General features: G+C 41.5%; 2 protein-coding genes across 7 annotated transcripts in view; one reads left to right on the top strand and one right to left on the bottom strand.

Moving 5' to 3' along the window:
* The window catches only part of LOC140716840 (rho guanine nucleotide exchange factor 12-like), a 144,701-nt gene extending 124,033 nt beyond the window's left edge, over positions 1-20,668 (top strand). For all 6 annotated transcript variants that reach the window (XM_073029803.1, XM_073029800.1, XM_073029802.1 and 3 more), the window contains 7 exons: positions 6,097-6,171; positions 9,641-9,738; positions 10,223-10,465; positions 11,021-11,470; positions 12,104-12,357; positions 14,739-14,802; positions 18,524-20,668. In XM_073029803.1, coding sequence (XP_072885904.1) covers positions 6,097-6,171; positions 9,641-9,738; positions 10,223-10,465; positions 11,021-11,470; positions 12,104-12,357; positions 14,739-14,802; positions 18,524-18,534 — 1,195 coding nt within the window. In that variant the 3' untranslated portion in view covers positions 18,535-20,668. The remainder of the gene's footprint in view (positions 1-6,096; positions 6,172-9,640; positions 9,739-10,222; positions 10,466-11,020; positions 11,471-12,103; positions 12,358-14,738; positions 14,803-18,523) is intronic.
* Positions 20,669-21,091: 423 nt separating this feature from the next.
* Positions 21,092-24,328, bottom strand: part of tecta (tectorin alpha) — a 56,488-nt gene continuing 53,251 nt past the window's right edge. Inside the window, 2 exon segments of the mRNA XM_073029797.1 lie at positions 21,092-21,460; positions 22,442-22,561. Of these exon segments, the coding sequence (XP_072885898.1) occupies positions 21,360-21,460; positions 22,442-22,561 (221 nt within the window). The 3' untranslated portion in view covers positions 21,092-21,359.

Here is a 24,328-nt window from a genome sequence, read left to right as displayed (position 1 = left end):
ACTTTTGTTCCGTTACTGTCGCTACCTTTGCACTAAATGTCTCCATTTTATAAAGCTTAGTTAGGAATTATTTCGGTATCTCTTACTTGCCTGTGAATATATCTAACCTACAATGTCTAGCAAGAGTTCTAAATCCGGGAGAAAAGAAACTACGACCTCGTCGGACGTGACGATGGAGGCGCTTGAAAATCTCCGAGACGAAATCTTAAAGGAAATTAAAACCGCTTTCAAACAGTTAGAAGAGAAACTGGATCGGATCAACGATAAAGTGGACAAACATGCTGATCACTTATCTCGCATCGATTCGACTTCTGAAGCTTTAGAAAGTCGGGTTCGATACTTGGAGACTCTCTGTTCCAGCTTAGAGGAAAAATCTAATAAACTTCTTTCCAAAATGGTGGATCTCGAAAATCGCAGCAGACGCTGCAACATCAGAATTCTGGGATTACCAGAGGCAACTGAGAAGGGGTCAACTGTGAAGTTTTTCGCCGAGTTTCTCTGTGAGATATTCGGGAAGGATCTGCTTCCGAAGCCGCCCGAGCTCGAACGGGCACACAGAGTTTACGTTCCCCTCGGAATTCTGGGCTCCCGCCCGCGACCAGTAATCTTGTGTTTCCATCAATACCAGGTAAAACACAGTCTGATTGTGGAGGCACGTCGCAGAGGCTCTTTTTCTTTCCAGGATACAACCATTCGCTTTGTGGAAGATTTTGCACCCCAGACCTTAAAGATGCGCGCTGAGTATAAAGGCGTAATGAAAGTGCTTTTTGATCGTGGTTTCAAACCTTCCTTTCGTAATCTTGCTGACCTAAGAATCAAGTTTAATACCAGGGAATTCAAGTGGTTCAAATCAGCGAGGGAAGCTGAAGCGTTTGTGGCAAGTCTTCCGGCTATCCAGTCATCTTCGGAATCTGATCGGACCTCCTAAAATGGTGGATAAGTACTCCTCGTAGTAAAATTACTCTCTCTGGACTCGGAATTCACTTGAATCACTCAGACATTATTCACTGAAACTCTAAAGGCTGTTGACAATCTCTCCCGGGATTTGGTGTGTGTGTAATCTATTTTTACCTCTGTATAACTTTACCTACAGAGTTCTACAACTAATTCTAACTTGTTTTGGAGGTTTGAAGTCTTTAGTGAAGGCCTCCCTGTTTGTCGGTTCACAGTTCAACTGCTGATTTATTTTTCCTCTGTTTTAAATATTTATTTATTTTATCTTTTTCTTTTCTTCACCCCTTTTTTTTCCATTCTCTGAATTTTTTTTTTCTCCCTTCTCGGTAAACGGTTGATAAATACTCATCTTGAATTTATAATTTTCCCCTTCCTCTTTTTTTTTCTTTTTCCTTCTTACCTTTTTTTTTTCCCTTTCTCTTACTTTATTCTTCTATAATATTTCGCGGGTAGGTTAGTTTTGGTTTTCTTCAGATTTTCTCTGTATTAAGTTGTATATCTCGGCTGAAGGTGTTCTAATCTGTAGTTATGTTTTCTAGTGCATAAACTAGTTACTGTTTGTTATAGCATTTATACGGAACTGCTGTCAATGACACAGATCTGGAAGTTGTATTTGGGTTAATTTTTTTGGTAGAGCTAGCTATTTGTTTTGGTAGCCGTCTAGTTTTGGGTTGTGTGGGTGGGGTGGGTTTTCCAGTTCCAACATTTCTTTATTGTTTAGGACATGTTTATATTTTGACCTTACAAATCTATGTTTACATCTCTGCTCCCAGACTGCTATTGTACCGCTTGATTTTTTATATGCCTGCTGCCTTTTATGCATTAGTAATTGATAATGGCTAGTGCACTTAAATTCGTGAGCTGGAATGTAAAGGGACTGAACCGCCCTGTTAAAAGGAGGAAGGTATTCTCACATATTAAACAACTCAAAGCTGACATTGCTTTCCTCCAAGAAACTCATATTCGTTGTTTTGATAACTCCCGGCTTCTGTCCAAGTGGGCGGGTCAGCATTTTCATTCATCCTTTGCCGCTAAAGCTAGGGGAGTCTCCATTCTTATTAACTCAAATATTCCTTTTGAACTCCATAATAAAATATCGGACACAAATGGCCGTTTTATTATTGTTTCTGGTAAACTATATAACACTAAAGTTGCACTAGCAAACCTGTATGCCCCCAACTTTGATGATGTTAACTTTTTTGAACGGTTTTTTTCCTCACTACCAGACTTAAACTCATACTCTCTTATATTGGGTGGTGACTTTAACTGTTGGTTGGATCCTAAACTGGACCGATCGTCCTCTGTTACCAGATCACCTACCAAATCTGCCTTAGCTATTCAGTCGTTTCTCTCTAATTTTGGTATCTCTGATATATGGCGTTTCCTCCATCCTACGGAGAGAGATTATTCCTTTTTCTCACATGTTCACCATACCTTCACTAGAATTGACTATTTCCTACTCGATAACCAACTTATCCCATTTGCCCACACTTGTGACTATCAGAGTATACTGATTTCTGACCATGCCCCAATTACCCTCTTTCTGAACTTTCCCGGTCTCCCTCAGAGGAACAAACACTGGCGGTTCGATTCAACTTTATTATCGGATGATGATTTCGTAAAATTTATTAAAGACCAGATAACCTTCTATTTTAACACTAATACATCACCTGAAGTGCCATCCCAGATTGTCTGGGATGCCATGAAAGCATATTTGAGGGGTCAAATAATCTCTTACACAGCAAATCTCAATAGAAGATCCTGTGCAGATCGAGCAGACCTCATTAGCCAGATTAAAGATGCGGATCAATTATATGCCCAAACTAAGAACCCTGAATTATACAAGAAGCGCGTTGAACTCCAAACTAAATTTAACCTTCTGTCCACTCAACCTGTCGAACGCCAACTTCTCGAAAGCAAGAGCCGCTTTTACATTCATGGGGATAAGTCTGGTAAATTCCTAGCCAATCAGCTGAGGCGTTCTAAAGCCAAACAACATATTACAAAGATCCGGAAGGAGAACGGAGACTTTACATCGGATCATTTAGAAATTAATGACGCATTTAAAAATTTTTATTCTCGGCTTTATTCTTCTGAATCCCTGAATGACAATATCTCTGTGGATCAATTTTTACAGAATCTGAATATCCCCTCACTTTCATCTGATTTCAAAGCCAAACTTAATGCGCCTATATCACTAGAAGAAATATCTTTTGCAATTTCTGCACTGTCCTCTCCTGGACCTGATGGGTTCCCTGTGGAATTTTATAAATCATTCTCCTCACTTCTTTCTCCTCAGTTACTTTCAGTATTATCTGACTCGTTTAACTACGGCAAATTGCCACCCTCTTTCAATGAGGCATCTATTATTCTTCTTTTAAAAAAGGGCAAAGACCCAACAGAGTTTTCCTCGTACAGGCCGATCTCTCTGCTCAATGTTGATGTAAAGATCTTAGCTAAAGTGTTGGCTCATAGATTAGAAACCGTTATTCCCTCCATTATCTCTGATGACCAAACAGGCTTTATTAAAAACCGTCTCCCTTTTTTTAACATTCGGCGTCTATTTAATATTTTATACTCAGTTCCAACTGGGACTCCTGAATGTGTTATCTCCCTTGATGCGGAGAAAGCATTTGATCGTATAGAGTGGAACTACCTTTTTGCAGTCTTAGAAAAATTTGACCTCGGCCAAAGTTTCATCTCTTGGATCCAATTGCTGTACCTGTGTCCTACTGCTTCTGTTCTAACTAACTTTCAGAAATCCCAAGTATTCAATCTCAAACGTGGCACCCGTCAGGGATGCCCCTTAAGTCCCTTTCTCTTTGATTTGGCTATAGAACCTCTGGCGATAGCATTTCAAAAATGTCCTGAACTGACCGGGATTTGGAGAGGGGGTGTTGAGCATAAAGTCTCTCTCTATGCTGATGACTTACTACTCTTTCTCTCATATCCGTCTACATCCTTACCTCTAATGTTTTCACTTCTTGACCAGTTTAGCCAGATCTCTGGCTATAAACTCAACTTACATAAGAGTGAACTTTTCCCAATTAATAAAGAAGCACAAGAACTAATATTTCGTGATCTCCCTTTTAAAGTAGTCCATAATCAATTTACTTATCTTGGAATTACAGTCACAAGGAAGTTTAAAGATCTCTTTCGTGAAAACTTTGTCAATCTTTCATATGCTACAAAACAGAGTCTGGTACAATGATCACCTCTATCTATGTCCTTGGTAGGTCGTATCAATGTTGTCAAAATGTATGTTCTCCCCAAATTTTTATACTTATTTCAATCTATCCCAATTTTTATTCCTAAATCTTTTTTTGATTCCTTAGATTCTATTATTTTGTCATATCTGTGGCAGAATAAGCGCTCTAGAATTAATAAAATCCACCTCCAAAAATCTAAAAAAGAGGGTGGCATGGCTTTACCTAACTTTCGCTTATATTACTGGGCAGCTAATATACGTTGTGCTGCCTTCTGGTCTTTCTTCCACGGTCAACCTGAGTGCCCTAACTGGGTGGCAATGGAGTTGAGCTCCACTAAAGAATTATCTATATCTGCACTTCTTGGCTCTGCAATCCCTAGCAGTCTGCCCAGATCAATAGCTAATCCTCTGGTTAGACACACTTTGCGTATATGGGCTCAGTTCAGGAAATGCTATGGTTTCCAGGGGTTTTCCATTTCTAGCCCTGTCGCACATAACCACCTTTTTTTACCTACCACGTTCGATTCAGCATTCCATGTTTGGTACAGGAAGGGCATTAGACATTTTGAAGATCTCTTCATTGATAACCGCTTCACTTCTTTTCAACAGCTCTCTGTTAAGTTCAACCTGCCTAACGCTCACTTTTTCAGATATCTCCAAATCCGACACTTTACTGCTCCTTTAATTCCTAACTTTCCTGAAATGCCTGCGAAAAATGCTATGGACCTATTTCTCTCCATTAATCCACTAGGTAAAGGTTTAATTTCAATTATCCAAGATAAACTAGCAGCCTTACGACGGGCCCCTGTGGATAAAATTAAAATGGCCTGGAAGCAGGATTTAAATATCTCCTTATCCGAGGAGAGCTGGGACTCAGTTCTCAAATCGGTTAACTCAACCTCTCTTTGTGCTCGCCATTGTCTCTTACAGTTTAAGATTGTTCATAGAGCCCATATGTCTAAATCTAAACTATCTCGATTCTACCCTGGCATTAGTCCGCTCTGTGATAAATGCAAGAGGGGCGTGGCCTCTCTCATCCAGATGTACTGGTTCTGTCCTAGCTTGGAGAAATTCTGGAAAGATGTCTTCACTACACTATCGGGTATTCTGAATCAGCACCTAGAACCTAACCCCTTAATTGCTCTGTTCGGTTTTTGGGGCGAGACAGATTTATGTCTGGGTCCGACCAAATGCCGAATACTATCCTTTGCCTCTCTCCTGGCGAGACGCTTGATCCTCCTTAGATGGAGAGATGTTGCCCCGCCCACTCATGCGCAATGGCTTAACGACATTATGGCCTGCTTGGACCTGGAAAAAATTCATTATTCAGTTCTCAATTCGGATTTAAAGTTCCATAAGATCTGGGGGCCTTTTATCGAGTACTTTCATAACCTTCCTCTTGACTAGGGTTTTCTTTTCTTTTCGGTCCCTTGCTTTCAGCTCCCTTTTTTTTCTGGTAGTAGGCATTATTATCCTCTGTTGCTAAGTGTATTCACAGTCTGGGAGTTTGACTGTCCGGACTTATACTCTCTATATTGTGTGGTGGTTGGTCTGGAATTGTTGTTTTTTTCTTGTGTTGTGGGGTTTGGGGAGGACACTAAGCTCACTTGTCTTTAATTTAGGTGCTTTTTTGTTAAATTCTCTTCCTTTGTAGCATATTGTTATTGTATGCTTAACCTTGCTCTGGATTAATGCTCCTCATTGGGATTTGGGGTTTTTAATTTTGTAAAATGTTTTGAAAAACTAATTAAAAAATTTAAAAAAAAAAAGAAAATGGTTAAATGTTGAAAAAAATATAAATGTGGACTGGATATGGAAACGATTCTATCAGAATGGCCTTTTCCTGTGCCTTTAAGATCAGTAATCTAAGGCTGAGTTTAAGGTAGGATATTAAAATATCATTTCCCACTGATCCTTTTCCATTACATTTACAGGTGGCAGTATTTAATCACACAGACTTCAGGATCGATAAAGGCACCAATCCACCATGCCTCAGAACCACCTACTGAGTAAGTATTTCTCCTGCGTGGTGACACGTTACTGGATAGTAATCAAAAGTAATTTAAAATATGTAATTATCCATAAATTCAGACCATAAATATTTTCCAAATGGAGCGCAGATTTCTGTTGCTTTGATCCACTTGAAGATGAAGCTTCTCAATAATCCAAGCTATTTTTGGAGTGTTAATGTTAAAAAGAAATCTATTTCCATTTGAGAAATGGCTTGATTCTTTGGTCTAATGGCATAACAGGGACAATTGGATACTTCTTGTGGGTCTGCAGTGATGAGTGCTTGGTGCTCAGTTAATTGTCAGGAAAGAGTGCTGAATGTCCCATTCTCTTCTTTCCATACTGAATCTCCTATGGACCCACAACCCTCAATATTCAGAAAACTCAAGAAGGATGTGTTGTGATGTGGATATTGGGACTCAACAATGTGACATGTATCAAGCTTGATCTACATCACTTTGGGGTGTAATGTGATAGTTGCACAAAATTTGGTTAGACCGCACTTGGAGCATTGTGTACCGTTTTGGTCACTGCACTATAGAGAGGATGGGGTTAGAGGTAGAGAGGATGCAGAGATGTTATCAGAGATATTGGAAAGCCTGGGTCTGCTTTCCCTGAATTGAAGAAAGCAGAGTGATGAAATGACAGAGGCATACAAAATTATGGGGTGGATTTATAGGGTAGATAGCAAATTCTGTCATACTCTGCCTCTGCATCCAAGCCATTTATTTGAATCCAACTTTACCAATTTTCCATGGATCCCATATGAATTAATCTTCTACTCCAGCCTTGTTAAGTGGGGGACCTTGGGGGACCTTGTTAAGTGCTTTATTAAGGTCCATGTGGAGAGCATCCATTGCCCTACCAAAAGTCATCTCAATCATTTCCTCAAAATTTGTGAGACTGGGTCTTCCCCTACACAAATCTATGCTGACTGATAGCAAATTTTTGCAGAAGTACTATGGAAAGCATTCTGATAGCTTTCAACACTGCCTGTTATGAAAGTTCCAAAGCACAGGATCAAAAGAGGCTGTAGAGAATTATACACTCTGCCAGCTCCATAATAGGCACAGTCCTCTCCACCAATCACTAATAAAGCCACTCTTTTCCAAATGAGTAGAACATGTTCCAGAAGATCTTCAGTAATTTCCCTATCACATCGAGATCTTGTGCATTAATCACAAAAAGTAGCAGGCAAGTGCAGTTAGAAGTTTTAGGTAGGCAAATAGCATTTGGTCTTAATAGCATGAAGGGTTCAAGTCAGAAATAAGGAAGGATCGCAACATTTTCACAGGGTTTTGCTGAGGCTGTACCTGGAGTACTATGCACAGTATTAGTCGAAATAGTCCAATATTAGCTGAGTCTGCGAACCCGCTGGGAAACAAAGCCCAATGTCTGCAAATCTGAATACGCTAGAGGCCTGACCTGTGGTTAAAGGACTGTGTTTATGCGTGGGTAGGAGGGAGCAGTGGGGCTTGTGTTCTCTGTTGTTCTTCTAATCATTGTGGACATGCTATGTTGGCACTAGAATGTGTGGCAACACTTTTGGGCTGCCTGCAGATGCGTTGGTTGTTAACGCAAACAATTGCATTTCACTGTGTTTCAATGTACACGTGATAAATAAAATTGAATCTTGATCTTAAGAAAGCATTTACTAACTGAAGGCAGCCCAAAAACAATTCTTTTTTTTTGTGTCAATTAATAATGCCTGATATGCTGGAGATGATCAGAATCAGGTTCATTATCAGTGATATATGCCGTGAAATTTGTGATTTAGATCTGCTCCAATTTGCCTGCTGACGCAACAGGTTCACATCTGATGTCATCTCATTGGCTCTTCATTCAACTCTGGAACATCTGGACAGCAAAGATGTATACATCAGGATGCTCTTTATTGACTACAGCTCAGCATTCAATACCATTATCCCCTCAAAACTAATCAGTAAACTTCAAGATCTTAGCCTCAATACCTCTTTGTGCAATTGGATCCTTGATTTCTTCAGTTGAAGACCCTAGTCAGTTCAGATTGGCAGTACATCTCCTCCTCAATCTCCAGCACAGGTGCACCACGAGGCTTAGCCCCTGCTTTATTTGCTTTACACTTGTGACTGTGTGGCTAAGCACAGCTCCAATGCCATATTTAAGTTTGTCGATGACACCACTGTTGTTGGCCAAATCAAAAGTGGTGACGAATCAGCATATAGAAGGGAGGTTGAAAATCTGGCTGAGAGGTCCCACAACAACAGCCTCTTACTCAATGTCAGCAAGACCAAGGAGTTGATTATTGACTTCAGGAGGATGGAACCCGTGGTCCATGAGCCAGTTCTCATTGGAGGATCAGAGGTGGAGAGGGTCAGCAACTTGAAATTCCTCATCGTTTTCATTTCGGAGGACCTCTCTCGGGCCGTGTACGTAAGTGCATTAACAAAGAAAGCATGGCAGCACCTCTGCATCCTTAGGAGTTTGTGAAGAGTCACCATGACATCTATAAGTGATTTCAACTGCAGAATGATTATTGGTGCCATATGGGGTGATTTGAGTATCTCAGAAACTGCTGATCTCCTGGGATTTTCACACACAACAGTCTCTAGAGTTTACAGAGAATGATGCAAAACAAACAAAACAAAAATCCGGTGAGTGTCAGTTCTGTGAGTGAAAATGCCTTGTTAATGAGAGAGGTCAGAGGAGAATGGCTAGACTGGTTCAAGCTGACAGGAAGATAACTCAAATAATCATGCATTACAGCAGTGGTGTGCAGAAGAGCATCTCTGAAAGCACAACACGTCAAACCTAGAAGTGGATGGTCTACAGTAGCAGGAGACCACGAACGTACACTCAGTGGCCACTTCATTAGGTAAAGGATGTACATAAAGTGACCACTTGGTGTATAATGCAAGAGAAAAATTACTAAAGGATACAAAAAAAAGTAAATAGTACAAAAGAGGAATAGGAAGACGGTGTTCATTGGTTCATGGATCATTCATAAATCTGAAGGCAAAGGAGAAGTTGTTCTGAAAATGTTGAGTGTCAGTCGTCAGGCTCTTGTATCTTCTCCTTGATCATGGTACTAAAAAGAGGATGTCCCAAATGGTGAGAGCCCTTAATGATGGATGCCACCTTGAGGATATTGGAAGTATTGTCGATGGTGGGGAGGATTATGCCTATGATGGAGCTGGCTGAGTCTACAACCCTCTTCCAGCCTCTTTCAATCCTGTGCATTGGAGCCTCCATAACAGATAGCAGTGCAACCAGTCACAATGCTCTCCTGTAGAAATTTGCTCATCTTTGGTGACATACCAATAAATGCATTAGAGGGGTCATATAAATATCTTTTTTTTTAAAGAAAAGAAGTGCATAAGCCTACATCTGGGAATACTGGGCAAACTCTTTCAAAACTAACACTAGCCTGGATTCTCCCCCCCCCCCCCCCCCCCAATAACAAGTTTAATGATTGTGTATTTAATGCAGGAGTGAGCAAGAGGATGAGGAAAATATAAGCACAATCCAGCAAGGTGGATCAAGGAAAGTCCAAGGAAGGATGTCGAGCAGCAGTGATTCAACACAAGGTACTATAATATATCAAGGATGAATGTGTTCCTGAGGTATCTGAATCAATATGTGATGGTACATCTCGTGCATCATTAGTACATGTGCTATTTGGATTGCTCTTCCAAGTGTTTTATGGGACATTTTTGCAGGTCTGATCTGCTTCCTGCTGTAGATCATTCAGTTTAATTTCTCCTTCCCAAAATTGTTCATAGAATTTGACATTTCCAAAAGGTGGGAGAAAATGTGAGCTTTTGTGTGAAGAGGTGGTGGGAATAAGGGGCTGAATCATGAAGAAACTGTCACGGATGTAGTTATAGCTTTAAGTCAAGCGTAAGCAAGTGACATTTCAAAAGTCATTCTGATCACTACTATGTAATAATAAGTTCCTGCAGTTGTGCCAGTAGATGTTGCCTTAAGATCAGGTTGTCATCAAGAATACAGCCACGGGATAAGGCAAGAATAGTTTTGAATGGTCTGAGTAATGATTGATCACTGTCACAGGTAAAGAGGTTGATGACCCACTCGCTGTGAATATCTCGGCATCCAGCAAGCAGAAACATAGTGCAATCATCTCTGCGCAGGAGACAGAGGAGCAACCCAGGTACATACAAGACTATAACAGCCTCCGAAGACCGACTGCAGGGCGGCCCCCCTACAGAAGCACTGAGCTGCACTACTCAAGCCGGGCTCACAGTTCAGTATCATCATTCCCTTATTCAAGAGCAGAGGCTGCACTAATAAACCGTAAGTAAATATTATTCTCCCTTTTGGTATGTACATATGATAGGGAGAAATGAGTGCATATCACAGGGGTCCATCTTGGTAGGTGTCTCAATTCATATGTTAGCTGGTTTAAGCAAAAAACAAAGAACATTCCAGCACAGGAACAGGTCCTCTGTGCCACACTGTGCCAAACTAATTAAACTCTAACTAAACTAATCCCTTCTGCCAACACATGGTCCGTATCCCTTTGTTTGCCTATGTAACAGCCTCTTGAACACTTCTATGGTATTTTACTCTACTGCCACCTCTGGCAGAGAATTCCAGACATCAACCACTCTGTTTTTATATTTAAAAAAAAATGTTGACCTGCACATCTCCTTTGAATTTCTCCTCCCCCCTGCCCCCACCTTAATTGCAAGTACTCTAATATTAGACATTTCAACTCAGGATGATTTATCTTCGGCCACCTTTCAACCTGAGCTGCCCATTGTCACATTTGCAATATTGAAAATGTTTCTTAGTTACTGCAAAGTCCCTAGCATTTCATTTACTGCAGTGTTCCCTACTTCTCCTTAGTTCATTCCTTGAAGCAGATACTGATGGTTCAGCTGCTGGGTTCAGATGACGATGCCAGCGATGGGACTTCTGTTCAGCACCTTGCAGATGAGGACAGTTTATCACTAAAGCAGGAGACAGATGGGCCACCTGACACAATGATGTGCCTTCAAGGTGAGATGCCCAACAAAGCACTGCAGCATCAGGTGGAGATGGCCAATGGGACACTGGAAGAATTGGAGACTGATACCAGAGTTAGTGAAAGGACTAAATTTACCCGTCAGTTGACACTGGAAGCAGGTCACAGTGAACGTGTCACAACTGAAGGTCACGGACCAGACTTGGTAGCTGATGATGTTGGAGAGAGGTTCTATGATGCTCCAGAAGATCATTCAGACGAGCGTCGATCACAAGGGAACAGCTCAAGTCTGAACAAAGAAGAGGAGGCAAGATCACAAGCCTGCGCATCAGGTTAGTTTCGAGTGAATTTTAAGAGAGAGGTTAGATTTATTTGTCACCTGTGCATCAAAACATGCATTGAAATGTGTTGTTTGCATCCATGACCAACACAGTCCGAAGATGCACTGGGGGCAACCTGCCATGCCTTCAGTACCAGCTTGCTAACCGTAACCTACATGTGTTTTTTTTAATTGGAATGTGGGAGGAAACCAGAGCAGCATACAGTCATGGGGAGGACATACAGGCTCCTTATAAACAGTGGCGGGAATTGAACCCTGATTTTCTGATCGCTGACGCTGTAAAGCAGTCCACTAACCTCTATGCTACCCACGACACGAGTTGCATGCTCAACTGGTATCCATTTTCCATAGACCTGTTGGTGTTTCCAACAAGGATTTTGTTCCTTAGCTGTTTTCAAATTGTTCTCCTTTCACTATTCTTGAGACTAATTACTTAGCTTTCTACACCATTGGTGCATTGGTTTAATTGTCTTGTCTTCCAGCAAGAGTTGCATAGTTAGAATAAAGTATTGATTTGTGTGATTATAAAGTGAGATTTTGATTTTCTTTTAAAGAAACTTTCTTCAATCTGAGATCCTTAGAGGAATCACTAACTTTTATTAAAATCTTTTATTCACTTTGGCAGGGAATTTCCTAACCCTAGATGACTTTCCACAGACTGAAGGGAGCTCCACTGATGAAATAGATATGTCTGCACTTCCACCTGATTATTCTATGGTTTGCCAACAAAACACTGAGACAAGGGAGAGCAACAGTGTAACTGCTCCTTGTACTGCTGAAGGGTCAGAGGCAGGAATCAGACAGCTGCTTCCTTCACACGTGCGCAACCAAATCCTCCAATTCATACATAATATTGAGTCTGATCTGAAGTATTTAAAGGTAACATGCTTTTTTTGAGATCTACCTAGTCAACAGATTATTTGACATTCTGTTACACCCCATAAAGATTTATTCCATTCCTGTGACGGAGATGGTGAATTTTCTTTGTCAGCATAGTTTGGAAAATTTAGCCACTGTTATCCACAATTAAATGTTACTGTTAAAAGAAGTGAGAGGTGGTTCTAATCTCCCTGGGGGAAACACAGGATAAATGCGTGAGGTAGGTTGCTGTTGAATGTTTCAGTAGAGCAGAGTCCTTTTGGAGGTCTTTAAAATGGTGTATGCATTTATCAAGCGGCTACGGAACATTTCCTATGACCAGAACTAGTAGTCGGAAAAATACATCAGGAAGTTTAGGGGAATCTGTTCAGAAACTGCCTCAACTTGGAGCAGTTGAAATAAATGGCATAAATGCAGGCATGGGGAAGCTGATAAACGCAAAACGGAAAAAGGAATCGATAGGCTGACGGAGATGGAGAGTGTGAGGGCATGGGCAGAACTTAAATGCTGGCAGGCAGTTCAGCTAAATATCTTTTTCCATTTTGTCTAGAACATAGAACAGTGCAGGCCCTTCGGCCCATGATATTGTGCTGACCTTCTAACCTACTCCACAATCAATCCAACCCTTTCATCCAACACAGCCTATAACCTTCCATTGTTCTTTCATCCACGTACTTATGTAAGAGTCTCTTAAGTGTCTCCAATATATCAGCCTCTTCCAATCCAGGCACCATCTTGGTAAATTTCCTCTGCACCCTCTCTAAAGCTTCTATATCCTTCCTATAATGAGGTGACCAGAACTGGTGCTCCAAGTGTGGTCTAACCAGAGTTTTATAGAGCTGCTGCAACATTATCTTGTGGCTCAACTAATGAAGGCCAGCACACCATACGGTTTAAGTACCCCAACAACTTGCATTGCCGCTTTGAGAGATCTATGGACTTGGACTCCAAGATCCATGTGTTTCTCCACACTGCTAAAAATCCTGCCATTAATCCTGTGACCTTAAAATTAATCCTAAATTTTGACCTTTCAAAGTGTATCACTTCACATTTTTCTAGATTGAGCTCCATTTCTTACTTCGCAGACTAGCTCTCCATCCTGTCAATGTCCCATTGTAGACTACAGCAACCGACTACACTAACCGCAACATCACCAAACTTCATCTCATCTGTAAAATTAATAACTCACCCTTGCACTTCCAAATCCAGTAACTTATTTTTTAAAAATCACCGAGAAAAGATTGGTGCAGAACACCCACTAGTCACTGACCTCCAAGCACAATGTGCTCCATCTACTGCCATTCTCTGCCTTCTGTGGGCAAGCCTATTCCAAATCCATTCTGCCAAGTTCAATGGATCCCGTGTCTTGACTTTCAGGATGAGTCTTCCATGGGGAACCTTGTCAATTGATCCATATACACCATGTCCACTGGTCTACCTTCATCAATTTTAGTCATTTCCCCGGGGGAACAAAAAGAGGCTCATGAGGCATGTCCTGCCCATCTCAAAGTCGCGCTGTTTATTCCTAATGCTTCTTCAAGTGGTCATAAACCCTGCCCCTAACAATCCTCCCATTAGTTTGTTGCCCACTGAAGTAAGACTCACTGGTCTATAATTCCCAGGGTTATCCCAATTGCCCTTACTGAACAGAAGTACCACAACTTTTGTCATCCTCCAATCTGGTGGTGGTACTGTGGCCAGTGTGGATTCAAAGTTCATCTTCAACATCCAAACAATCGCTTCCTCTATTAGCCTCTAGTATAGCCTGTCTGGCCACAGGGACTTATCTCTCTTAGTGTTCTTAAAAAGCTCCAACCCTGCCTTTTTCTTAACCTCAACGTGCTCCAACACTTTGGTCTGTTCTAGCTTATTAAGGTCCCTCTCACTGGTGAACACTGAAGCAATGTATTAATTCTGTCTATTCTGTATAACCTTGAGTGGTTAGAAATCTGCTTGTTACTGGAGCTGCAAGTGTATCCATAGACTTGTGTTTTCCTGAAGTGGAGTATGAATAATAACCAAATATAGCAGTTCAAAGTACCCAAGCCAATTTTCTTTTCCCTGCACGTCTTAAATTCACCATTGTTTCCTTCATATCATTAAAGTGACAAAATGAAAACTGATATTTCCAGGTAACCAAATAAAAATGATGCTTGAAATTAAGAACTGAGAGCAAACACATGGAGATCGTATGGAGACTAATGTTTCTCCGCAAGCAGAGTCATAAAATGGTCACTAGTCGTGGAGTAGACTTGCTCTTCTGTACCTCAGCATGCCAGTGGGAGGGGAAATAGATGTAAATTGAGCTACGCCCTGCAGTATTAGTGACTAACTGAAGGCAATCATTGTGACTGAACCTGTTTGTTGACTGTTCATTTCAGGAGGTGGAGCTGGAATACTACAGTCAGCATGACCTGGAATCCACAGCTTCACATGAGCCAACAGGTATGTGTCTGATTATTTCATTACTCAGACTCTAGAGAGCAGACCTTCAACAGAAAGCAAAGGATTATGGTCCACATGGGTACTTCATAGCTATGAGCTGCTGATTGTCTTGATTCGGAGGATTCTATCTGTCATTTTGCTGTTTAAGAAGGGTGAGTATGGAAACCAGGGAATTATAGTACATAAGAGGCTGCAGTTTGAAGCAAAACAAAAATACTGGAAAACCTCAGCGCACATCAAGCAACAACTGTGATAGGAGAAACAGTTAATGTTTTGCCTCAAGGACGTTTCCTAGGGAATTATATTCCCGTGTTAGATTATTGTTTTGAAATTAAATTGCTCATTGAAGACAGGATGGCTGAAAACTAGAAATTTTAGTACCTGATAAATCTTAAGGTTTATTTTTTGGAGGTGACTGAAGTAATTGATGGGTAATGTCTGTGAATGTTTTCTTCTGTGGTCTTTACATTGTACTATATGGACGGACAAAGGAGGTTCTGTGGATGTGCTTAACTTGGATTTTCAGAAGGCCTTTGACAAGGTGCTGCACATGATGCTGCTAAACAAGATAAGAGTGCATGGCATTTACAGGAAAGATACTAGTATGGGTAGAAGATAGGCTGACTGGCAGGAAGCAATGAATGGGAATAAAGGGGTTTATTCTGGTCGGCTGCTGGTGGTGTTCTGTAGGGGTTGGGGTCAGTGTTTGGACCACTTCATTTCACATTATATGTCAATGATTTGGATGATGTAATTTATAGCTTTCTGGCTAAATTTGAAGATGTGAAGGTAGGTGGAGGGGCAGGTATTGTTGAGGAAGCAGGGTGACTGCAGAAAGACTTGGGCAGATTAGAAGGATGGGCAAAGAAGTGGCAAATGGAATAAAATGGATAAAAGTGTATGGTCATGCACTGTGGTAGAAGGAATGAAGGCCTAGATTATTTTCTAAATGGGGAGAAAATTCAAAAATCTGAGATGGTAAGGGACTTGGGAGTCTTAGTGCAGGATTCCTTAAAGGTTAACTTGTAGGCTGAGTTGGTAGTAAGGAAGGCAAATGCAGTGTTAGCATTGATTTCGAGAGGACCAGAATATAAAGGCAAGGATGTATTGCTGATGCTTTAGAAGGCATTGGTCAGACCACACTTGGAGTCTTGTGAATAGTTTTGTGCCCCTTATCTAAGAAAGATGTGCAGGCTTTGAAGAGGGTCCAGAGGACGTTCCAGGAATAATCCTGGATGCGAAAGGGTTAGTGCATGAGGGGTGTTTGATGGCTCTAGGCTTGTACTCACTGGAGTTCAGAAGAATGAGTGGGATCTCACATCGAATGTTGAAAGGCCTTGATACAGTGGCTATGGAGAGGATGTTTCCTATAAGTGGGGGAGTCTAGGGCCAGAGGCACAGTCTCAGAATAGAAGGACGTCCCTTTAGAGCCTGAGGAGGAATGTCTTTAGTCAGAGGGTAATTAATTGCTACAGATGGCTGTGGAGGCAAAGCATTAGGTATTTTTAAAGTGGAGCTTGATAGGTTCTTGATTAATAAGGGAGTCAAAAGTTACAGAGCGAAGGCAGGAGAAATTAGCCATGATGGAATGGCGGTGCAGACTCAATGGAACAAATGGCCTAATCCTGCTCCTACGTCTTACTATATAGCATGGAAATAGGTCATCCAAACCACCCAGTCCCTTCTGGTGTTCATGCTCTTACCACTCTTTGGTAAAGAAATTTCTTCTTGGTAAGTCTCTGGTATTCCTTCTCTCTCCCACCTTCCCCTCCCTACGTCAACCCCTCCCACCCAAATTGCAGTCCTATTCCCTATAATCTCCACTTCAAAATATTTCAATTTTAAAGCCCTTTACTGGGACTCAGTCAGCCATGCTTTCTCAAGAGAAAATGAATTCGTGTTTATCCTTGAGTCTTATATGCTCCCCAATTATGTTCAGTGATGGCAACAATATCATATTCCCACATACAGATCAACACTCTAAATTTAGCTGCCTTACTGGTCAGATTCCTTGCGTTAAAATAAATGCAGTTGATCATTGCATTCCTCCTGGGTGCTTAATATTTATATCTGCTCTGGATTGACTATGTTTTATATTATTTAACTGTAATTTCCCTCTGCCCCCTTCACAATTGTACATACCCCTCTCCAGCAGCACTAGCAAGCCTCCCCATGAGGAAGTTGGACTATTCTAGTTCAAGTGGAATCCAACCAGCTGATGCACATTTCACCTTTCCCAGTTTTAGTGGTATTGAAGTGTAAAACTCACCCTTCTACACCTTCTGTTAGCTACGCATTTATCACTCCTACCCTCCGATGTCTATAGTCACTAGCAAGTAGAAGTAATTGAGATTACAGCCTTACACATCTTGCCCGTTAATCTGCAAACTAACTCCATAAATTTGTGTTGCAGAATCTTATCTGCCTTTTTACCTATGTTGTTAGTACTTATCTGGACCACAACCTCTGGTTGTTTTACCCTCTGCCTTTCAGAATGGCCTGCAGCTCTTCTGTGATATTCTTGTTTGTAATGGCAGGGCTCGTGTCTTTCTGTTGCCTTCACTATTGAAGTTCTTATCACCATAAACCTTCAATTTTTCTCTCCTTGTGCAGCTGAACTACCCATGGTGTTAATCTGGCTGGACTCATACATTCATCCAGTACATTTTCCATCATGAAGTGAGATGCACTCTAAGGTTTTCCTTACTATCACCCTCCTGACATCCTATAATGTGTTGTATTACTTAGTTTTAACTATCCTTTCATATTTTCTTTTGGTTCCAGAGTAAATTATTGATGTACGTAAATTGTGAGCAATCGTTCCAATTCAGATCATTGTCGAATACCCCAGCTCTCACTATGAACCATTTCTCTTCCCAGTCTCTGCTTTCTGCCCTGAAGCCAATCCATCTGCCATTCATACCCTAATCTGTGACATTTGTGTATTATGGAGTATTTTATGGAAAACCAGTTTGTGTATTGTGGATCTAATGATGAACAGAGCTGTAATGAGTTCCTCCAGCAGATGGTGGCTGCAAATTCCAGCATCTACAGTCTATTTTGTCTCTCTGTAATAAGTACTGTTGCGAGGGAAAATGGTTGGAACATTGTAATTTGTTTCCTAGTTGGCTTGGTGGTGTGGTGGCACACACGCTGGACTTCGAAGCAAGTGGTCCTGAGTTTGAATCCAGCCAGCTCCTTGCATGCTTTCCTTCTGTGCTAGGTTCAGCATCAAGATAGTAACTTGGCCTCGTAAAAAGAAAACAGAAATGCTAAAGATTTTTGCACATTGTGCGAAAAAGAACAATAACAATTTATTCAACACACACAACATGCTGGTGGAATGCAATAGGCCAGACAGCATCTATAGGAAGAAGCACAGTCGATGTTTTGGGCTGAGACCCTTCATCAGTGCTTCTTCCTATAGATGCTGCCTGGCCTGCTGTGCTCCACCAGCATTTTGTATGTGTTGCTTGAATTTCCAGCATCTGCAGATTTCCTCATGTGAACAACAATTTATTTGCAGGATGTGGGAAAAAGCCTTAATTCTGTAAATTAGTTTTCATGAAAAGGGTAATAGAATTGTAGAATAAATTTTGAGATTAATGGAATAGGCAGAATGGGTGGATTAAGTGATGGATTTGGGTGAAATGATAAGAAGGTGGCTTAGCACGAGCTACATAACAGGCTGTGTGAAGCAATCTCTCTATTCTCTCTACAGGAGACAGTTAATTTAGTTTGTTCCAAAGCGGAATCAAGCCAGGCTTGGTGATGAACATATGGGTGCTTGGAGATGACCCCTTGAAGCTCCTGCTAGCTCTGGACTTCGGAGACATTTGTGGAACTGATTGTTTGTTCAAATGATTTCTGGGTCATTTTTGGGATGGTGTATCAGTGAGTCCTGCCTGTATTGGTGTGTCTTGCCACTTATGGGTGCATCCCAGTTTGGTTGATGCAGTCACCCTCCCTTGTTTGCGCACATCTCTTTCAATTATAGAACTGATCTCGCCCTCCGCATCTCCTAAAACCAAATGTACAGAAATCAGCTTAGGGTTTGATGATATCGAGATGTATTTATTTGTATTCACTTGCTATGATAAATGCAGTTGTTTTGTTATAATTTTTATTTTCATAGCCTGTATTAAGCTGATTTGCAAATGAAGATTAAGATCTGGTTAATGCATGGTGTCTATGTGCTGGGTTCCAACGTTGAGGAGAGTGGTATAGATAACTGGGGTGTATGTGAGAGTTACCATGCAATCAGGGTAAGAGTTGCTACACTGCTGGGGTGTGAGAGGAGAATTTGTGTGTTTGTGTCTTACTGTACAGCTGGGTTACGAGACAGTAACTACATATGAGGTGAAAGAAAATTAGTTTTTCCATTGGGTAAGAGGGTTAATGCACAGATGCTTCACAGGGTGAGTCAGTTACTGGACTTTGGTTTGAATGTGAGAGAGAGAGAGAGAGAAAGTTAGTGCTCAGTATGTGTGTGTGTGAGAAAGAGCTAGTGCACAGAGAATGCAAGGGAGAGCAGCTGTATGGAGTGTGAAAGAGATGGGGCAGGCAGAGTGTGTGAGATAGTCAATGCACTGACTGCAAGACTTGACAGCACAGCTGGGCTGCGAAAGGGAGTGTTATTACACAGTTCATCACTACAGCAAAGCTCCTGATAGCTAAGCCAGGTTCAAGATTCACATTACATCTGCTGTTATTACCCTGATCAGGGTTGTGGACCAAAGCTGCTTTGTAGCAAAACCTCCACTCAGAGCAAAGTATCAGGTGCAGGGACAGTTTAGGGTTTCTCTTGTCAGGAGAACCACTAACTCTCTTAACTTGTCTTTCCTCTGTGCATGCAGTGTGTTTGCAACATACAGTTTATTCTTTGAACTTTAAGTACTTAGCAAACAAATTCATCCCTCACATCCACATTGCCAGGGCTGTCACACCATGTTTCCTCTGATGCTCATCTCTCACTTGATACTATGGTGTTGGAACAGTTTGGTCACAAAATAGCAGAGTAGGCTTCTGACACACGATGTTGGAAATGTTATGATGGGTACTGGGTCTGGCCAGCTCCTTTTCTACCAGAATTTTGTTTATGTATGATTTACATTTAGAGTATAACCTCCTGGGAGTAGTTCCTGCACACCACAAGAAACTCCTCCTTTTCAGTCATGTGGCTTCCTGTATTCCACTGTACAGAAGCGGTGGCTCTTACTGAGCCTACCTGTTAGCTGCTGTTTCCACAGCAATGTCCAGTCATAATTCCTGTCCCTTCTAAACCCAAAAATTAATCTCAATGTTACACAGAGCTCGGAGGAGAAGCTTCATCTTGGTGACGCCCATCAGTTGAAAATAAGCTGGAAATCACTGTAAACCCACTTGCTGTTTGGTACAGATGGTAAAATGAACACAAAAGCTGTTAACAAGACAGATACCCTCCCAGTGGATGTCAGTTCTAACTCTGACTAAAGCAGATACTTCAGCTCTCCAGTAAATTTCCTCACACCACTCTTGCTTCAGAGATGATGCTGATTTGGTGTGAGTGCATGAGCTAACTTTGCTTATTGCCCCTCACGTATGTACAGATCTTATAGAGCTCCCATTGTTGCCCTGTACATCGTCCTGCGCAACACACTAACCCTGCTGCCTCCCCTAATTATAGTTTTATTTGTCTCAAGTTTATGACATATTTCAATTGGTTTTATCTAACTTTGTAAAATAGCATCTCGTTTAAGATTTAGCAATGACATTATGTTACTTGAAAAAAAAAAGCAAATATAATTCTGTTCTGGGATCTGGGTTTTAAAGAAATGTTTCATTATAATTAAATTGTTTCAGTATAATTAAAAAGCTGTTGCAGAAAGTTGCTTTTGTTATCTTTGACCTAATCTGATGTGTATCTGTCTGACCACCCACTCAAAGTTGTTGCTGAACTATTCAATTTACTAGTGTCACTCACTGATTTTAAAACAATTCCTCCCTCTGGTACAATTTCCTCAGGCACTAAATCTTCCTGGAATTCCATGGGCACAAATTCTTTGGAGTGAACAAGTTTCACGGAGTAACGACTCTCATTGGAGTGAGATTCAGGAGACACTGACTCTCACTGAGGGATGAGTTACACAGGCATTAATTTTTTTTAAGCTTTCTAAGCTTTGACAATGCTAGTGTCCCTGGCAAGCAACATAATTATGAAGCAATTTTCCTCTATCCCAGTCATGACTTGAGAATGTGCAAGTTCAATGAAGTGACAGTGCTTTGAATCTATTGACAATAAATCCTTTATTTCATTTTTTGCCATCCTAGACACAACAGTCAAAAGTTGAAATCCTAAAACTCTCAGCAGTCCTGACTGTTTATTTTCAGGATGAAAGAGCAAGTTACAACTCTGTAAAAATGCATTACACAATCCTTATAATATTTCACTACAGAAGCATTATTTAATTAAATAAAATAGATTCCCCAAAAATATGAAATTGCAGTTGTTTCTTTAATTCTGGTCAATCCCTTTGTAATCTTGCTCCCACGTCTGACTGCTTCAACGGCACCCTCTGCTACAGTTTCAGGTTCTGTGTGTTTGCCAATAACCAGCTAAAGATCTGAGTTATCACCAGAAGTTGAGGCAGTATGGTTGGCTCATTTGAAGCACTTAGAGCTAGAGAGGGAGAGAAGTGTAAGGAGTTAACTCAGCAAAATTAAAACTTGCATCTTCCTGTCACCCTGAGATGAGTCTTTGTTTAATGCGCAGTCTCAACAGCTAGGTACTCTGTCTATATTAACACTGCACTGCCACCCAGATGGTGGTGTCTTAGTGTTACTGTTGGTGTTATATTTCACTTGCATCAGTGTCTTGATATCATGGTGTTACCATCACACTTCTTTCACCAAACTGGGGCTTTCAGCCTGGCCACTGAGGTGCTCTGATTTTATTTTATTTTAAAATCAAAGAACAGCAGTGAAAGATAACAAGTTTAATTTAAAAACCCAGATTTATTGGCCCTGGATTAGGAGTTTTCTACTTTATTTTTCTTGCTTATTTATAGGATGTGGGTATGACATCAAAGGCCAGATCTTCTTGCTCAGTCCCCAATTACCCTCAAATGGTGATGAGCCTTCTGGTGAAGATACCCTGATGGCAGCTGAGCAGTGTTTTTTTCCCCAAGATTTAGACCCAGTGGGAATGAAGAAAATGATATTTTTAAGTCAGGATGGTGGATGATTTGGAAACATTTTAAGAATAGGTTGATGTTCCTGTACCCTTTTGGAAGAGATTGCAGGTTTGGATCAAAATGTGTACGGGAACCAGATCCCTTTATCAGGAGGACTCCTAAGAATCTCATCCTGCCAGTGACCATAAGGTATGCAACCCCAGTCTATTTTGAAGGCCATCACAGAAAAAAAAATTGACATAACATTGCAATCTTTGTTTTGATGCCTCTTTTGCTTGCACTGGAATTGGGGGTTTCCAGAAACTGCCCCAACCCTATTCTTAGCAAACACCCACCCTGTCCTCCTGGTAATTGTGGTACAGCTTGGAATAGGCCCTTACAGCGCTTTGAGCTGTGCGGCCCATCTTATTCCAGAACTTTAACCGTATGTAACTACTGTGGGTATCACTGACTTCTCTCCAGCTTACCTCGGCAGTGCTTTCCATCCCAGTGCAAGAATCCAGTGATGCAGCTGCACACAGCCCGCTCCCCACGACTTGTACAAATCTGTTCACAGCCACCGTTGTCCACCTCACACCAGTCAGCTGCTGCACAACAGGAAATGTATAGTTAACTGATGTCAGAGCTCCTGTCACACCCCAGTGAGGAGTGTACATTGCTCAGAACTACACTTTATCCTCATATTGTCTGTCTCTCACACACAACCAACATGGACAATATGTTGTCCATATAACCAGGCAGCAATGCCCAAAGCCTGATATTCAGTCAAACACCATATTGTAATACAACCTATTTCTTTGTTCCTGCCTTAGAATTACATGGCTAAATTGTCAATAACAACTCTATATGTCCCTGATTCAACAATTCCAATGCATTGCTTGACAACTTTACATTTTACAAGAGAAAATTTGCCAATGCTGGAAATCAAAGTAATACACACAAAATGCTGGAGGAACTCAACGGGTCAGGCAGCAGGTAGGTTTCTGGACCTCAGAATTTAACAGTGCTAGTAATGGTGTCCTTGCTCTCAGTAAATCGAGGCCCAAGCTCTGTGCTGCTGTCCTTTTCAAGACCGCAGCGCATACCTAGTCATGTCAGCCACTCCAGGTCCAAAAAATGGTGCAGTTGTTTATGTTATGATCGCAAGACCCTCCTGGACACTAAGTCGACATCACTAATGAGTCCAATAAAAGTGGAGCTGTGTACTCTCAGGTTATTCTGTGGACCAGACATTCATACTGCGGAGTCGCCTGCTAAAGCCGCCGAGGAAAGAAGACGCCGGAAGCAGAGTGAGAGACAGTAAGCATGGTAAGTGGGGTGCAGTCTGTGCTAGACCCTTTAGACCAGCTCTCCCGTCACTACTGCTTTCCAAAGTTTGAACCCTAGGAAACAAACTGCATTACCTACAATTGTAATGGAGCCAGTGCGAAATGAAGGACTGCTTCGTGCTTATCCTTACAGAAGTATGGCTCCAGGACACCACCCCAGACATAGCAATCCAACTAGAACAGGGCTACCCAACCAGTTTTATGCCATGGACCTTACCATTAACTGAGGGGTCTGTGGACCCCCGAGGGGCTTGTCACGTTTCATTCGGATAGGAATGCTGCGACCTCCGGTAAAACCCACAGAGGAGGGCTGTGTATCTACATTAACTAGAACTAGTGTGTGACGCTATGGTAGTAGCAACCTACTGTTAGAGTTCTTAATGGTGAAGAGCAGGCCCTACTATTTACCAAGGGAGTTCACTGTATATATCCCATCCTTGTGCCAATGTTGGGGAAGCAGTTCGTGAACTCCACTGTGCCAGCGGTGACCTGCAACCTCACACCCTGACAGTTTCTTTGTTATTGGCGACTTTAATCATGCAAACTTAAAAACAGTCCTACCTAAATTTTATTAACATGTGGACTTTGCTACCATTGGAGAGAACACGTTAGACCTGGTTTACAACATCATCTATGGGGACTACAAGGCTGCCCCTGGCCCCCACCCTGGACACTCTGGTTACTTATCTGTTACATTAATCCCTACATACAGACCAGTTTTAAAATGAGTCCATAAGACAAAGGAGCAGAAGTCGGCCATTTGGCCCATCAAGTCTGCTCCACCATTTTATCATGAGCTGATCCAATCTCCCATTTAGTCCCACTCCCCCACCTTCTCACCATAACCTTTGATGCCCTGGCTACTCAGATACCTATCAATCTCTGCCTTAAATACACTTGTCCTTCACTGCCGCCCGTGGCAACAAATTCCACAGATTCACCACCCTCTGGCCAAAAAAAATTCTTCCCATCTCTGTTCTGAATGGGTGCCCTTCAATCTATAAGTCATGCCCTCTTGTACTAGAC

This window comes from Hemitrygon akajei, chromosome 26 (genome assembly GCF_048418815.1).
Source record: "Hemitrygon akajei chromosome 26, sHemAka1.3, whole genome shotgun sequence".
Classification (NCBI taxonomy): domain Eukaryota; kingdom Metazoa; phylum Chordata; class Chondrichthyes; order Myliobatiformes; family Dasyatidae; genus Hemitrygon; species Hemitrygon akajei.
The sequence above is the reverse complement of the archived record's forward strand: the minus strand, read 5'-3'. Positions and strand labels throughout refer to the sequence as shown.